The 18,694-nt window shown below is 35.6% G+C and overlaps 1 protein-coding gene across 1 annotated transcript in view; it reads left to right on the forward strand.

Annotated features, from left to right (window-relative positions):
- The window catches only part of DNAH6 (dynein axonemal heavy chain 6), a 131,641-nt gene that overhangs the window by 4,389 nt on the left and 108,558 nt on the right, over nt 1–18,694 (forward strand). The window contains exons 2-11 of the mRNA XM_072405391.1: nt 1,846–2,022; nt 3,158–3,417; nt 5,367–5,634; nt 6,094–6,228; nt 8,948–9,071; nt 10,889–11,024; nt 11,843–12,014; nt 15,710–15,832; nt 16,608–16,808; nt 18,370–18,490. Of these exons, the coding sequence (XP_072261492.1) occupies nt 1,846–2,022; nt 3,158–3,417; nt 5,367–5,634; nt 6,094–6,228; nt 8,948–9,071; nt 10,889–11,024; nt 11,843–12,014; nt 15,710–15,832; nt 16,608–16,808; nt 18,370–18,490 (1,717 nt within the window). The remainder of the gene's footprint in view (nt 1–1,845; nt 2,023–3,157; nt 3,418–5,366; nt 5,635–6,093; nt 6,229–8,947; nt 9,072–10,888; nt 11,025–11,842; nt 12,015–15,709; nt 15,833–16,607; nt 16,809–18,369; nt 18,491–18,694) is intronic.

Below are 18,694 nucleotides of genomic sequence, written 5' to 3' on the forward strand. Positions count from 1 at the left end.
GGTGATGTCGGTGTGGTAGGTGACAGATTAAATACAGTGGGAACTATAATATCTGGAACAACTAAACTTCATCTTTTAAGGTACATCTTTCTAAAGTGCATGAAGAAAGCCAACAATTAATTCTACCCAGCAGAGTTAAACAGCTACTGCCACTTTAAAGCCGATAAAATGGTAGTGAGATATATACCAAGTATCAGACTTTTCTGTCAAATGCAACAAATGGTTTGGGGATTTGCTGTCTCCTGTGTTGGCAACTAGTCAACTGCATTGGTTAGCATTCAGTACATTTTTTAAGCATCAGCTTTCCTCTAGCAAGCACAACAAAATACAAGATAGATACGTGTCCTGCAGTTACCTCTACTAAACATTTGGCAAGCAAACTGTACGTATGCTGTAAGAGTGTCAGGTTCAGAATGCTCCAGGTGTTAGTTTTTTTTTAATGCAATTACAGTTAGTGTAATTAGTGAAATATTTGTTCACAAAAACAAAATAAATTAAGGTTGGCATTTTCTGCTGTTGGCAGTAGAGCAACATGTGTGTTTTAGATGCAAATTGCTTAAAATTGTTAGGCCACTTCCCTATCCAAATATTCCACCATATCCATATTATATTAAATAAAAGCTGTTCTTGTTGGTTTTTTTTTTTACTGCAGAGTACCCAATCATTTTGGACTTTTGATTGCTTTTTTCATAATTGACGTTGCATGGGCCTGAGGGGACACTAGGTTGGATGGAAAGGTCCACTCACCAATAAAAACCATAGACATGTCACAGCAAAATGCCACAAACTTTCCTCTCTATTACCAAGTGGCATGGAACACATAATCCCACAATTATGTGTTTTTTGTGATCCTCTACAAACTCTTGTTTGAATTCCCCTAATTGTAAAACAGTACTATTTTTTTTAATGTTTTCTGGAACAAGATATGTTGGCAGGCTATGTAATCTTTCATCCATTCACATGCTCAATTTATCCTCTTCAAAAGCTTACACTAAGAAAAATATAAATATTCCCCAACCATTACTTTTTAGAGCAGGGGTGTCAAACTCTGACCCCGGGGGCCAAATCGGCCCCCAACATCCTTTTTTTACGGCTCTCAAAGGAATCCTAAATATGAACTGCAACTGGCCCGCCGCTTCATTGAAATAGCGCCGCTACTACAATTGCCAGCATCACTCTCGTCTATAGACCAGGGGGCTCTCTGCCTATGAGTGACCCCGCATTGGACTGTTTTATAGACGCAAGTAATGCCGGGAATTTTAGTAGCGGCGCGGTTTCAATAAAGAGGGAGTTCCAGCCCTGCATTGGCCATGTCCGGCATTTCCAGCACTCCCCCTCAGCTGTACTTTTTCCTTGCTACTCCAAGGCATGGACTTGAATGGTTGGATTTTCATACAAGAAAATTGTTAATATTACTATTATTATTATTGTTAGCATGTGCAAAAAGGTTACCAGGAAATATAACTCAGAAGGCTACAAATAGAGAAAGAGGCATTAGATTTTTTCTTTTTTTTCATAAAAAAATTGTTACGCCTCTTTCTTTAATATAGGCTTGTTCCAGAATGAATGTGAAGCAGAACCTCTTGTTTCCATATGAAAAGGTTTTATATCCAATGAGAAGGAAAAGTTTCCTCAATTTTTTTCAATAAATTTCAAGGTTGGCCCACGACTTTGTCTAAGTTTTTAATTTTGGCCCTCTGTGTATTTGAGTTTGACACCCCTGTTCTAGAGGCTATCAACTATTGATTTTGTTTTAAATTATGCAGTGTTATTTTACTATATTATATTTCAATGCTCTTTCACACTTTAAAAAATTGTTATTAATTTTTACCTTGTTCCATTAAGCCTGTTTTAAAAGTGTATCAGGATCACCATCAGCCTGAATACATATATCAAAAGAACGCAGAAGATTTGATAAATCGAGGTGTACTTTTACGCCCAACCTCTGCAGAAAGAAGACTGCAAGCCCTCTCATGCCATGTACGGCTGCCCGAACTTCCAGAAGTTTTAAAAGAAAAACAGGCAAGACTGAATATTTAATTCTATGCTCATGTATTTTTAATCTTATTGTTATTTTTGTTATGCATGTACGAAATACCATGTCTTTTCTGGTATTATATAACATAACCTTATAAATGATAAAGTCCAAATGGTGAAAACATTTGGATAAATTAGAGAAGGATTAATGTAATGACATGTTAATAGGAGGAACCTCAGTTTCCCACAAGAACATGCTATCTATCCTACATATTTGGAATTGCTGCTTTTTCTGCAAGAGAAAACATGGACACTCAACTTTTTTGGGTGACATGGTATTTGGTGACACTATGATAGAGTAATATAGTGCAGTTTACAAAACATTACTATATGCTCCATTCAGCAAGCCAAGTTTCTTTGCATTATAAATTTGTTTTTTTTTCCAGGGAAGCCTAAGTATATGTCTTTCTAGCTGCTATCTCTGATTTATTGTATTTTAGTTAATGAAACTTGGCACCAGCTCTCACCAGGGGCAGAGATTGTCCAAATCACTGTTACAGTAAATCTAGGGCAGCATGTCTCAACACGGGTTTGTAGAAATATGTTTTGGAAAGGCAACCATTATTGAAAACTGAGTGTGAAATGGCACATTAGCTATGGACTGACAAATACTTATGTTTTGTTTTGAGACTAGAATTAGCATGCAGCCAAATTCTGTTCTTCAATATGACAATATAATTTTTCCTAAATCTTGATCATCAGATTTACAAATGTATTGGTGTCTGTAAATGACGATATAAAAAGCAGAGATACAATAAATTACAGAATACAGGATCCAGGGATAAAACTGGTCTAGTTTTGGCTTTGATGATTGATTAGATACAAATCTAACTGAAGTGGATCACAGAATGCAGAGGAAACGTGTGCTGAGAGAATAAAATTGTAACCTGAATATTTATAAATCAGGGTTTACTCACTTCTCTGGAGGTTAGTAGAAAATGAGTTCGGAAGTAAGAGTATATTCGGAAACTTTGATCTACATACCTCTTCAAGATCAGTGATTCAAAAAGTATGAAAGTTAGTTAGCATTTTCAGCATTTGTTACTATCAATAGATATTTGTTCAAAGGTGTTTATCAGTATATGCTTATTCATATTGGTTTTCTTTCATCCTTCTTTAGTTACAGCTTGACCTCAGCAGAACAGTATCTCCTACACCCCCAAAACAGCCTAGGACATCTGCTTCAAGACCTGGATCATATAAACGAATTTCCTCTCCACCATCTTCAGTGTTTGATTCTGCAGAAGATGTCATCAAGGCTAATATTAAAGATCCTCTGCAGATCATAAATATACTATTAGAACACAAAAAAATAGGCTTCCTTTACATGACTCCTGCTGTTCTTAAATCTTCAATTGAGTATGATCCATATAATCTAAGGTATGTCATTAACAGCTAACTAGATCATGCAACTTGTGGATAGCCTATCATACAATTTAAAAATGTGTTAGCTACTTTGGGGTCAGCAGCAAAAAGCTACAGTATCTGTTTATTGTATACATAGCCAGTATTCCTGGTCATGCAAATGGTGTCATTTGTGAAACTGAGCTTGTTTGGCATCATGTTAAAAATTACCAGTATAAATTCTACAAAGGACTGAGCTACATTGTGGCTGATTTTGGGATTCCAGTGTTAAAATCTCCCTAGTCTTTGACCTACTTTTGCTGAAACCACTACTATCTCTTTCAGCAATTTAGGCAGGCAATCTAATCAAGCATCTCTTTGTTAAATTATAAATTTGGCCTATAGCCAGAGGAGAAAAAATAAAATCTGTTTAGTCACACGACTGTCCTCGTAAAAAAGTCTTGTTACTAAAGTGTAGTGTATTAATCTGTTATGTTATAATTGTTGGTGTCTATCAAGCACAAAGAAATATCATATATTAGTATTGAAATCAGGCTAAACTTTAAAGGACCTGTGTTGTGTAGATACAAGAGAATATATTGTGGTACTTGTATGTATTTTTACTTCTCTTTACATATTATGTTTATGACTACAAAATAGTTTTCACAAATAATAGAACTAAATGGGCACATGAACAGTTGTGCCAAAACATGACCTCAGTCTATGGTTTGAATAGGACAAAGGAAAGGATGCTTCTTCTATGCTACTTCTTTAGAAGCACTTCTTCTGCTTTGGGAATCTTTGCCATGCTTTAAATGAAAAGCAAATAATGTGTGTGTATGTGTATGTGTGTATATATATATATATATATATATATATATATATATATATATATATATACAGAGAGAGAGAGAGAGAGAGAGATTAGAATAAAGCTTGTACATTATTAAACATTAAACAGTGTAGTTTTTCCTTGTTAATTGTTGTATTGTAGTAATATTTTATTGCATATATCAACACCACTTTACAATAGAGTTGATAAGATTTACAAGTTAAATTCCCTATGCTACCCAAAACTAAAATAAACAAAATGACCTGTGAACTGTGAAAGACTTTTATAAATCATTGGAATCCTTGATTGGAGACTCTTTTTGTTCTACTAATGTGTATTTCTGTGTACCTTTACTCTGTCATTTAGTTTTGAGTTTAATTTGTCTCCCTCTTCTTTCTTTTGTTTTCAAACTTTTCATTTTTTTTTGTTTCAAGTTTCAAGGTGTTTTTCATCCACCAGTTGTTAACAGCTTAAAAAAGATAGTAGACAACATATTAGCCACAATCAAACAATTTATTGCTTTATATTTTGTAAGAGATGAGTAGTTATCCGTGTATATCTGCCCACACAGTTTGTATAGTGTGTTTTACTGTAAATTGTACTTTGATGTTATCAGCTTTTGCATTATATTTGGGTATGACACTTCACTGTTCTTAAGTGTTAATACAAATACAATAAAAGTGTGCCAGAAAGACATTGAAAGCACATTCAACAGCATTCAACAGCGAGTTGAAATAAGAATTCCTTTGTTTCCAGTTCTATAGCTAATCCAAATGAGTTGGTTAGAAGTTTGGATGCTAAAAAAGTTATTTTTCAGGAATTATTTTGATTTTAGACAAAAGTTGACATTTCAGGTAAAGGAAGTTTTTATACAACAAATCACAATAATAAATCTATTATAATACCACTTACATGGGAGAGCAAGCATGTAAAAGTAGGATGTTGGTTAGAAACGACTTTAGATACTATATTAGCAACTTAAACTCTTCTTAGGGAAAATGGTTGAAACTTTTATATGCATTGTTTGTCACTACCAAGTTTGGAGATTCATACTAAACATAAAAAAGTAATTCTTACAATTGTACCTATTTAGTACAAGTTTAGGCCAAATATGATTTGTCATTCCTTTTTTTTTCTTTTCTTCTCCATACAGAATTGTAAACCATGACAACATCTACAAACATGATTATTACACTATAAGTGATCGGGGAATCACCCATATATGTAATGGAGAGGTTAATTTTCTTGAGCTGGATCGATGGAAGCAAGAATATCTTTACCACAGAGCATTGAAACAGATCCCTACATTTGCCCTCTTTCGCAAGTGGAAAGCTTTTACTGTATGGAGAAAAAATGTCCGTGCCAAAAAAATTTGCGAATGTCGCAAGGCCTTGCAAGAGAATCTGTTTATTGTTAATTCAGTAGGTATTTCAAATCAGTTAACGGTGAATTACAGGTAGATATTTAAAAAAAAAAATCCAATGAATGCATTTATATAATTTAAATAATAAAACTAGTATAAATACCTAAATTTGACCTAATTTTAGACTCCTGGTATTTTCTTTATATAAGAGATTTAGGGAGCTACAGAGTTTAATCAGATGTACATGAGCGGATAAGTAACTTGCTGATAGGAAGAGAGGGATAACTTCATCTGTTCCTGCTCTTTCACTGTCTAGGTATAGGCTAGGCACAAGAAGGCAACCTAGTTGTGTTGCTTAGCTACATTACATATATACATTCTTTTGGTTTGGTTTTAGATAATTGACATGATGCTATTTTACCCTCTTCTTATTGCTGTAAATATAATAAAAATGCTTGTTGTTTCTTATACTACAACCATAATTTGTTAAAATGTTTGTTTTGTTACTTCCTTCCAGTTTTTGCGTCCTGCTCTCCTCAATATACAAGAAATGTGTTATCGAATTAGTGACATGGGCCTGTGTCGTATTGAGAAAGGTTATACATATGCACTGAAAGAATTTGCAGAAAATCAGTTTAAACAACTTCAAGAGGTAAAGTATAATTTATAACACACTACCTAGGTTTATTGTACTTGTCAGAAGAGCTGGTGTGTGATATTTAGTAAGCCGCTTGAATGTCTATTGGTTACAAAATTTCTTGCAATCAGTACATATTCTTTACTTAAAGTGTAGAGTTGGCAATGCCTGAACACTAGTACACCAAGCCCAGTTAAACTGGTCATAAATTTTGATGGGTGGATAGTTGTGCAGGAAACATCTGAAAAGGTGTTCTGTTGGCAGAAAGTTGCAGAACACTCTAGTTTGTGAGCTCTGCTCAGCACATCCAAGTGCATTTATGACAGCAATAGATGGGGAAGTGGGGTGGAATTTCATGTTGGTTTATCAGCAGGGGAACAATATTGATTGGGTTCTGTTGAAACCCCCCCCCCCCCCAAAAAAAAATACTATGGGAATAGTACCACCTAGTGACCAAACCACATTAAACCAAATAAAACCTTTTTACCTAGAGTAGGCGAAGAGTGAAGACCTGTTTTTCCAGGTCCTGGAATCAAGAATTATTTACTACTATCTATCTCAACCTAGTAGATACATGGATTTTATTACTTATAGTCTCTCCGATGTTATTCAACAGGTGTGCTTTTGATTTAGATCAGAACTCACCCAAAAAGTTGTAGATAATGTTTAAATACAAATAAATGTCAAGTATCAGCTTCTCTGTTTTATTTTCAGCACTTTCATTAAGGGAGCCACTTATATGGAACATTATGCTCAAATACTATTACCTTTGTGGGACCCTAATCTGGCTGTTTTGGTTCTTCAAAAACCTGCATTCGAGAGCATAAAACAAATTCACGTACTGTCTTTGTCCTGACAGGTGGTCTTTTTAATGGATAAAACTTCTGCTAGAATATCTGAGTTTGCAGCCCTGCCTTGTAAACATTATTTCTATTTCTGTAATAGTAATAAATTTATAACCTAATTAGCGATTTTTACCTAAAGTGGGTTCCACTTTACATATTATTGATGATTGTTCTTCCTTGTATTTGTCCAACTCAAGGAGATTGCATTACAAATTCTGGATTTAGTTTTTAGGTTATAGTTGTAAGCTACTTCCATCTTTTCAAGTAAGATTCTTATTTGTTACTGTGGATGGTCAATGTAAAGATGAAGTGACTTCCTTGTCTCTTAGTAGAACTGACAAAAAATCTAATGCTCGTAAACTTAAAGAGCCACTAATTCCAGTAACTGCTCATTCTACCAGAGCTACCATTCTGACATCAGGCCTCTCTATCGGTATCTCAGGTTTTCAAACTGCTATGTGAAGGGAAACTTTCTAATGGTTACACTATACTGGTGAAACTTGTTTATAAGGCTACATTCTCATCATTTAAAGAGATTCACTCTTACTACCTGGTATGTCTTGGAGACTGTTTGTACATTTTCTAATTGAATGAAGTGTCAATTTGTTTGAATTAGGGTAAAGGTTGAGTGAATCTTGCATAGAAACATGCATGAAATAGACCCTATTGTGTACAGAACAAAAAAACATGAATTTGTGTTATACATAAAATGTTGACACAGTGGGACAGAGAGATAAGCTCCAAGGACCAAGTGCAGTTTGAAAAGAAATACTGTAACAAATCATATTGAACATAGAGAAAAAAGGGAATAGGAAAAGCAGTAGAATAGTCCATCGATTTGACTTTATGTGGTATAAACCACCTTGAAAAGGGTAAGTAAGCCCTTGTAAGCTCTACAAGGCCAGCAAGATTCAATGGAATTGAATTGTCTTACATTAATATAACATAAGTTTGAAATAAATATGAGAATAAAACTTAAAATTCCTGTAGATGTTGAATGAGTACTTTGGGTAAAAAAATGCTGGTATTGCAAGATATATATACTGTGGATACTGAAGAGAGCATCAAAAAATGATCCCAGATTTGATAGAATTTGAGGATATCTTAAAGCAGCCTAGCCTTGTTAGGGTTTGGTGATACCCAGTCCTAGGTAACTTTAGCAATCCTAGCAATGTATGGAGATCTGGAAATAACAGTGCACTTTATAATTAAAACTCTGAGTAAAGCCTTTATCTCATCCTGTACAATAATCTGAGATATAGGTAACTCATTAGGCAGTATGAGCAGAGCAAAATAGGAATAGGGAATATTGGTGGAATTTTATATTGGATAGCCGGCATATTAGTCAACAGAGAGTAGCTTTCAGATATACTCTCGTACTAAAACATATATGTTTTAGAAGGACACGTATGTTTTCATACATTAAGTTGTGTCATGTGAACAGTTTTTTCCAATGAGGTTAAAGAAGAAGCTAAGAAGTTACAATTTTAAGGAAATCTGACAATGAAGTCTGCACTGAAATCACCCCCTACCAGGACTAGGATTGAAAAAATATCAGGGATTAATGATAGGATTAAATTGAAGTCAGATACTAATATTAGATGAGATGACCTGGGCCAGTGTTTCAGTTCATTAAAGGTGGTAAGAATGGTTAGGGTGCGGGCTTTCAGCAGTCACCTAATTTCCTCCACATCAAACTCATCAAATGTACAAGGTCTGGCTTTGTGCGCCAGGCCATGCTGGAATTGTCAAAAAATGTGTAGGATTCTCTAATTATGTTTGTTTGTTTTAAAAGAGGACTACAGACACATGGATTTCAATAGGCACAAAACCTACCATCTTCTTGAATTTAAAAAAGCCAGTGTGATACCAACTGCGTTATTTCCTAGGTTGCAAATCGCTTGTCTGAGTTCCGAGATCTAGCCAAGGAAGTGGTAAGGAGTGCTAGTCGAACAGCTTTGTTAGAAGCTGGATTTACACCAGATGACTATACCAATGATATAGAGAATCCAGGTAAAATCAGAATCAATGCACAATGTTTTACCATATTTGTTATTGATCAGAATATTATGTTACGAGTGAAAACAACTTTACAGATCTTTTATGGTTCAGAATTATTTTGTCAAGGAAGTCAGCTTTTGGTGTAAATGTAAAACTGTAAAAATAGAAAATAGATGCTAGGTTTTTATGGTAAACTAATGTGTATTTTTAATAAACCATGTTTACCCCTATGCAAGTTCACATTCATTTAATGTATGCATATATGTAAGTGTTCCAAAATACTCAGATACTCAACAATAAAGTTTCTTAATGACAAACAACAGTAGGTAAAATATACGTAGATTATAAAGATACATAGATACCTATGGTTAAAATAGATTATAATTTGTTACACTAAAACTTACGTTTCTCCTGTTTGCTTTTTTTGTCTTTTATTACCATTGCTGACAGAGGTGAGAAGAATTTTTTTTTTTTTTTTTACTTGCAATATGTCTTCAGATTTAGTTAGTAATACAACCGATAGGGGAGGAGACATATCATTTCCTTTGCTTTAGATAAACCTTCAATGTCACTTTAATTATTAAAGCGGTTGTCCAGGTAAATTGCGAAATTCATTAATGAGCTTTTTTTCACTTGCCAAAAGATTTGTATTTTAATTTCTTGACTTTGTTGAACAACCCAGCCATGTCTGGTGGACATTTTTTTATTTAATTTTTTTCTGCTGCAGTTCAGAAACACATACATTTCTTTCCTACTTCCAACATGTGAAAGAAAGTAAAAAAAACAGGCGGCATAGTGACTCTGCTCTTCTTCATACTCCTTCTACTAAGGCCCAACTAATTGGTTGCTTGTACTACTCCTCCCTTTTCCAGTGCTTTACAGGGACTACAAAAGGCTAATTTTTAGTACTTACACTTACTTGTATTTAATATAATACATATATTACTGAATATAGAACTGTATCAGTTTGCACCTAGTTGCATTTTCCTGCCACTGTTTTGAAGTGCATGTGTACCCAGAATATAGGTATTAAACCATTTACATATTCTTAACAATAAGCTTTACATGAAGCCATGACTCAGCTCTCTAGCTGTTTTACTGTGAAAATATTCATTCTACAGAATCTTTAAAGATCGCAACATACACTGTAGACATATCTTGAGTTTGGATTCATTCAGTTTCTAACAGCTTAGAAACATATGCTGGTTGTTTTTGTAAGATGGGTGGTAGCCAGCCAAGATTTTGGTATAATACAGAGGTCAGCAAACTTTTTTGGCCACTAGGCCATTTCAGGGGTAGGCAGGAGCACACTAGGCTGGACTCTCTCTCGAGTTCCGCCCTAATGGCTCCACCCTCCACCAGGAACGCCCCCTGAGGGGGAATGTTCCTTATTTACCCCGGCAGCGGTAGTGTTAATGCCGGCTGCGGTAAAAAGGGAAGGGAACCACAACACGGAGGCTCAAGAGCTGCTTGAGGCTCTGGAGCTTCGGCAGCTCTGGCAGTTTGTTCCAGCTCTGCTGTGGGTTGCCGGCCAGGAATAGGCCAGATCGGCCAGGGGGCGTTAGGCTGGAACAAATTACCGGCCAGGCCGTATCTGGCTTGAAGGCCAGAGTTTGCCTACCTCTGGTATAATAGAAAAACACGGTATCTTTAAAAAATATTTCTTTGGAATGTGTATAGGTAGGGCTTTGTTCTAAAGATATTTAACTGCTTGGCCAGTACTTTATTGTGCATGAACTGGGTTTTCTGCATGCGTGTGGGATTAGGACTGCAGGCAAAAACATGAGCACATGTTATCCTAAAAATATGTTAATGTTTTGTTCCCAAAGACATGGTGACTGGATCTTCAGGACAAGATATGCTGGTTCTCTCTCACTTTGAAGGTGATCTCTTTGGAGAATCTTCTGATAAAATGACATACACAGAGCAGGCAAACAAAAGGTCACACTGCAGAAGGCTAACATGGTCAGTGAACAAACTATGCCACTAGTAGCAATATATTAGATATACTGTTTATAGTTATCTAAATACCACTAGTTGGATAACATGAATAAATGCATTGAAGAAATAAAATGTGTAGCAATATTTTGTGAACTTGTGTTTTACATGAGTTTTTATCAGTTTATATTTTATTACCTGCACTAGAAAAAAAAATATTTATTTTGTGTAAAATATATGGGTTCATAATATTTGGGTTCAAATTACAAAAGTTTGTTGGGTTTACAGAACACTATTTTTTTAAACTCTACCATACTATTTTCTGGATGTACTGTGGCATTGTTTCTGAGATACTACTACCATACACCTGTACTGATGCTGGCCATATAATTATTGATGCACAGTTGGCCCAGGGGCACTAAGGAATTGTTTGTTTGGCCCAACCCAGTAAAATATACTGAGGAATAAACCTATTTTTGGATTAGTGATCCAAGTGGGACATGTAGATAACTTTTTAAGGAAAGTTCTGTTGTACTTTTGACAGGTTCATTTGAAATTAATCTTACTAGCCAGACCAGAACATCCAATGGACTTACTAAATGAAGGGTAATGTGGGATAAAATGAACCAACAGTACATCCACTAAACAATTGCAATGCACTATGGGGGCTTCCTAAAACAGAAATGATCTTAATAGCTTTTTGTGAAATATAGGGAGTTTATTCTTTATCATGAATAACTTGCGTGGGTATAATGACTTTTTGATAGATGAATGTAATAAAAAATATTATTGGCAAAATTAAATTGCTTATAATTGCTTTGTGTTTTTTTTTTAATTCTGCAAAGCTTTATTCGATTGGCTGACTACCTGATAGTGAACACCATGCACATTCTGGCTGTCAATTCAGTGTCATCTTTGCTGAACTATTTGGTAGAAAAGATGAAATATACACCATCTTCTGCAGTGATACAGACATGGAACACTAATTTCAAGCAAGTTGAAGCAGCAGACAAAAAGGTAATTTAAATATTAGAAAGTGTTTGCACAATTTATAAAATGTCTTTCTGTTACCTTGTAGAGCCTGTCCATGGTAAAGTTTCATTCAAGGCCTGCACGAGTAGGGTTCTAACCAATAGAGTTTTGGGATATGTCTTTTATCAAATAAAATAATTACAAGGAAAGAAAAGCAAAAGAAACAGTATAAAACAGTGGTCACCAGCCTTTTTGGTTCCGCGGACCACTAAAATCAGCGGCTCCTGAACTTGCATGCGCGGGGAGCCAGGTGTCACTCAAAGGTGGCGAAAGAAACCTCCCTCAGAGTGACGTCATTATGACATAACCCCGCCCGCTCTCTCATCGCTGATTGAAGCCTGCAATGGGAGAGTGTGCCGATTATGTTCAGGAACACAGCCTGCCCACTTCCCTGAGCCAGGGAACTGCACGGGGGACATAGTCATGAAATTCTTTTTTGTCATGGTGCAAAGGAATCAAAGGGGGGGTCGCCATCTTTAGTCTTCTTCCTTCTCCAGCTAGTCACCTGATCTTGGCCTGCGCAGGTGCAAAATCTGGTGAGGTAGCCCGCTGTAAAGGGGAAAAAAAAGAGAGCCGATCCCAATGCACATCCATGAGATCCGCATCTCTTTCCCCTTAGTGATGGAAAATGCCCCTTCTAGGGCATGTGCAGAAAGAGCAGGCTAAAGCCTCACGGGATACGTGACGTTGGTATCCCGGGAGGCTCTGCGCAGCGATCAAGTCAGAAAGGGGAGGTGATTTACTGTTTTTTTGTCTTAGTTTTTAAAAAAGGGTGTTACATAAAATAGGAATATTTTTACTTTATATAATAGGGTTGTCTACCCCATTTATGTAAAGTAAAACTTTGAGTTTAGGTCTACTTTAAATATCGATAAGTGTGCTAACTGCTTGAATCTAGGGGAGAACATTTGCTATTAATAAACTTTTATTGGAAACCCTGGTAGAAAAAATGGAGTGAGCGCAATGGAAGTAAAAAGAAAAGATATGGCTTAAAATTAGGACAGATGCCCTGTTCATCATGCAGCTCACACTAGCTGTGCCTAAATATGCCTTGTTTTTCTCTGAGCCCTAGCAAGAACTCTATATTTACCTAATCCTGTGTTTCAAGGCTATGTTCTAATGGCATGCAAAATAAAATCAACCCGATATTGCCTTCGTGCCTTGGCATTAAAAAAACACATACTATAATACTCTTCATTCTTAATGTAAATACAACCAAGGTAGTGAAGCGCCTTCTTTCACAGTTTTTAGGAGGAATTAGACCAGGGGTGTCAAACTTTGGCCCCTGATCAGTTTCCTTGGGCCCCTGAATGGTTTTGAAAATGAATGGCATCTGGCCCGCCTGCCTGCCACTGCCTTCTGCAGCGAGTGATGCCGCTACAACAATTCACGGCATCACTCACGTCTACTGAGCAGCAGCCTGTTCTATTCTATCGACGCAGCTCTCTGTCTATGCGGCTCCACATTGGGCTGTTCTATAGACGCAAGAAATGCTGGGAATTGTAGTCTCAGCGTCACTCGCACCTATGGAACAGTTTTTTGTTTCTCTTCTCTTTGAAAAGCGTGGTAGGTCAAATAATAATATATTTTTGCTTAATCACTATTTATTAGGCTCACTAAGCATAACATTTAAGGCTATTTAAATATAACTAAATGTAACAGACAACAGCAGGAAAACATGACTTGTGCCATGATGCCAGCAGTGGGCGGCATATTAACTTTTTACAGAGATAGCAATATATCAGAATCAGAATATAGCAATATACAGAGTAATTGACTTCACATGCAAATGTTATTGAGGGTTTCCTGAGCGCAGTAGACAACAGTAACAAGCAACTTATCAGTTTGTTGTTCTAGTAAGCTGGAAGATGATAATTTTTATTATATCTCACTGTTTGCAAATATAATCATTCAAAGGTTCCCCTTTCTGCTGCTGTCTTGAGATCCTCAGCCTTGTGCACAAACATGTATTCTATTCTTTTCTATGGAACAACTCTGTCAATGTGTGGCCCCGCATTGGACTGTTCTATAGATGCAAGTAATGCAGGGAATTGTAGGAGCGGCATCACTTGCATCTATAGAACAGCCCTTGGAGTTTATACTTACAGGTAAGCTCATTACAAATGTTTACTTTCCAAAAACAGTTTTTGCATGTTAAGCAATACCTCTTTGTTTCCATATAATGTTTTATATTTAATTATAAAGGAAAAACTTTATAATTACCTGGTCTAAGTTTTTAATTTAGGCCTTCTGTGTATTTGAGTTTGACACCCCTGAATTAGACAATATCTGTATGCCATACGTTTTTATTTATTATATATATGCTTGTGAGTTCTGATATGAACATATATGTATATGTGCATATATGTTTAGATTATATAATTTTTGTGTGTGCTGATGTGACTCTTACTAAAAAATAGCAATAAACATTTCCAGGAATATTATGGAGTGCACACTTTTTGTGATTTCAAATAAAAATGGTTTGTTGAACCATAATGAGCTTGAAAGTCTGTTATATGGATTTCATGAGTGGGTGTGAAAATGTAAACACAGGCTGCATTGACTGAAGAAAAGATAAGGTTTATGACAGTGAAAGGTTCTTTAATATACTTTAGTATGCTTTAGATGTGCTGTCTTGTTGACTTTTCCCAGCTTGCCCCTCTTTAAAAACCAACATGCAAGGTGGCTTTTACCTGCCTCACTGGTTAATAAAATGTATCACTTATCACATATTTTATTTAATTTTGTCACAGATACACCTATCCCACAGTTACAGGTTATAACATTTAAAGTTAATGTATTGCTAAACTTTTATTTTTATTCAGTTTTGAATAGCTCAGGAAAGAGTTCAAATATCTGTCTGATTAATTTTTGTTGTGCATGAAGTCCTAGAGAGTTGTCCCCCGAATAGGTTTCACCATTGGAAGATTATCCTTTCATCCAATGCTATTACTTATTAACAACTAAAATGTTGAATTTCCTTTCACTAGGACAAATAAAAGGTCTTAAATTTCCCCAGTGGGGACAGGAACAGTAACTCGGTGGAGGGTCTAACCCTTTCCTATTTTATTATTTTTTATTATTTAAAATATATTTTATTCATTGTTGTTTTACCCCTCTCTCTATATTTTATAACATAATCTTATAGATACTTCTTCCAATATTTTCTTTGGAGAGTCATGTCTCTTAACCCTTCAAACTTACTCAATTATTTATGTATTTAAAAATAATAAGGGGAGTGTGACCCCATTATTAACGTTGTAATAATAGTGGCAGTTGGGTGTACCTGGGAGTTCTGGTAGGAATCTATTGGAGTCCTTCAAGGTATATGAAAACAGCATGTCATTTCACTTGCCAGCCAGCATGCAAAACAAAGGGCCTGATTTATGAAAGCTCTCCAAGGCTGGCGAGGATACACTTTCATCAGTGAAGCTGTGTGATCAAGCAAACCTGGAATGGATTACCTAAAAGTAATTTGCTGTTTCTTAGCAAATTATTTCTTTCCTGAACCAAATCCATTCAAGGTTTGCTGGATCACCCAGCTTCACTGATGAAAGTTTATCCCCTCCAACCTTGGAGAGCATTAAAAAATCAGGCCCAAAAGTGTCAGTTTTACATTGGTTTGGTTTTTAAACATTATTACATTGTGGAAACTAATATTTTTCCCTCTATTTTAAAAGGCTTCTGTGGTGCCTTCACTGCCTGGTGCTACTGCTGAAGAAGAAATTGTCCCCATGTTCTTCACAGAGATCATGCTTGATACCCAGTCACTGTGGTTTGAGCCTTCATTGGATGATTTTCAGGTTTGTTTAATTTTTAGTATATAAAAATCCCCCTAATGTGGGAATACATTTTGTAAGTTGTGTTCATATATAAATAATTTTGCCCTATTATATACCAATGCACTCCCAGTGTGTTTTGACTACAGTGGTACTTTTTACAGTCATTATCAGAACATTGATAAAAAGACCATGTATAAGGTAAATGTAAAAAACAGGATTCTTACTTGATATGATGGGTTTGTTGAAGTCACCCCAGCCTTACCTTTCACTAAACTAATTGAAAAGGTGAAAACAGACTTTTCAGTAAATCTGCAATGAGTCATTCTCTGACAAATCCTCAGTCATTTTATTTTTTTTCAACACTTGCCACTGAAAGTAACAAATTGAATAATGTAAACCCAATAGACCAGTGGTCGCCAGCTTTTCAGACCTCACGGACCACTAAATTCATCATTTTAAATCCTGTGCATTTGGGGGGAACCGTGTGTCACTCAAAAGAGAAGAAACTTCCCCCTGAGTGAAGTGATGATGCCAGAACCTGATCACTCTCCCATCGCAGGCTCAAACCTGCTTGCTAAAACATGACTAGTGGGGTCAGAAGAAGGACCCTGGCCATTTTTTTTTCTGTGGACCACTGGTTGGTGACCGCTGCTATAGACTGCAAGCTGCTTCTATGACATGATATCTGGTTTGGTATACCTTTTAAATACATATAGTTATATTATTGTTGTATAAATTATTTCAATTTTTTTTGTATCACACTACTTTGTATTGTATCTTTCTTTCCATTTCTTAGGACAACATTGCAAATGTTGTTCAACAGTTTCAAGAAACTGTATTGTCATTGGCCAACCTTGTCCCAGACTCCTATTTTGATGCCTTTACTCAACCAATTATTAACAACAAGTTAGAAGAAAAGACATGTGGAGAAGGACCTAGTCTAAGTACTATGTTTGAAGATGACAAGCATTTGCAAGGACTAATATCTCAAATAAAAGTAAGTTTTACACTTAATAAATAATTATATTAACTGTTCATTTGGTTTTCTTCCTAGCTCGTCTTTTAAAATGTCTTACTTTAAAGAGTTAACTACAGGTAGTCCCAGAGTTAAGGACATCCGACATACAAATTTCTCCTAGATATGAATGGGGCTTCCCTGCTCACTCCTGTGCAGGACAAAGGCTTGAATTTGCATGACTTGCAGAAGAAATCTTTTTCTAAACACAGCTCTTTAATGACCAAAACAAATTCTGCAGTTGTTTCTTTTTTCATATCAAAGCACAGCTTGCTCCAGAAGTTAATGAATGTCTAGGCTCCTTTAAGTTTTTTTTTTTTTTTTTTGCTTTGTGTGTGATTAACTCACAATGAGGATTTTATACAGCAACTGACACCATGCTGCCTAATAATATGTTGAGACAAACATCCTAATTGCATTTAATAAAACAATGTACCTGTTCCGACTTACATACAAATTCAACTTAATAACAAACCTATCTCCTATGTAACCTGGGGACTACCTGTATTTATACCTTGCTCACACTGGGGCCCTCCTGCAACCTTATTTTGATTAATAGCAATGATAGAACCTATGGTATACTCAGAGTAGCATTCTGCTCCCAGGCACCTAATTTCAAACAATATGCTCAGAGGCTAACCACTTAAGGTTAAAATATAATTTTTGAATGGACTGGTCTTTAACATAAATTCATTCCCTTGGTTTAACCCACTGATGTTTCAGTTACCTTTGTTTTTGAAACCCCACATTTTTGTGAAAAAGAATACATTGGTACGTATGCCTTTTGAGCATAGCAACAGGTTTATTTCACAAATGTATCACTTGTACTAAGAATTCTGTATATTACTGGTCAGATACACCAGAGGCATTTAAAACATAATTTAGGGTTGAAAAGACTATCATCAGTAGTTTTTGACAAAATACATTAGTGTGTGTGTGTGTGGGGGGGGGGGGGGGGGGGGGGGTAGCATGTGGATGGATGAAAAAAGGATTCCCCACAAATGAAAACAGACCACATTTCTATAGGTGATAAAAAATTGAGATGTGAAGTGAAATTGAAAAGTGAAAATATTCAAGAAATCAAATATAATGGAAGCATTGTGGTTTAGTCATGCGGTAGTGGTTAAAATGGTGGCCATTAGTTTGAGTAAAGATGTGGAGTAAAATGCATGATGAGAAATAGTTTTTCTAAGGCAAATTAGACCAAAATTTATTGAAGCAATTTTGCCAGGCTTTTTATAAAAATTGGCTTAATAACTTGCATCTGTACAGCATAGAATCACAGCATGATTTATGTTTTGTAAAAATTGTGAGATGTCCAGTTCATAAAAAAATGTAATTTTATATTTATTAGCACTGGCAGCACAACTAACATGTTTTATTGGAAAGAAATATTGAGGAATGGTTGTAGCATGCGAACATAACCTTTTGTTTTGTTTATATTAGGGAATCTTGTAAGAGTGTGTCATCTGAAATAGATGATTGGAAGCAACAACATTCTTTACTCATGAAGATATAATTATATATGTTCTTTGTATCCTAGGAAACTATACAGTCTGCATTTGATACAGCCAGTGTATATGCAAAAACATTTGACCAGTTTTATTTGTTCTATAAAGAAAATGAAAGCTTAGATTTGGAAGCGTTAAAGGCTGAAGACCATGGTATGACTTGAAATTTCTTTTTATTTCACCTATGAGTTTCCCTATTTATTCTATGCTTGACTGTTTATTTTCAGGTCTACATATGTAATATTTTATGTCCAAAACCTCTTTAAACCACCATAATAAGAAAAAATTAGTATGATCATAGAGGAGCAAATACCTTATTCAGATGGGTGGGCGATGAGACATTTGCTTATGCTTCAA

This window comes from Pyxicephalus adspersus, chromosome 3 (assembly GCF_032062135.1).
Source record: "Pyxicephalus adspersus chromosome 3, UCB_Pads_2.0, whole genome shotgun sequence".
In the NCBI taxonomy this organism is placed as follows: Eukaryota; Metazoa; Chordata; class Amphibia; order Anura; family Pyxicephalidae; genus Pyxicephalus; species Pyxicephalus adspersus.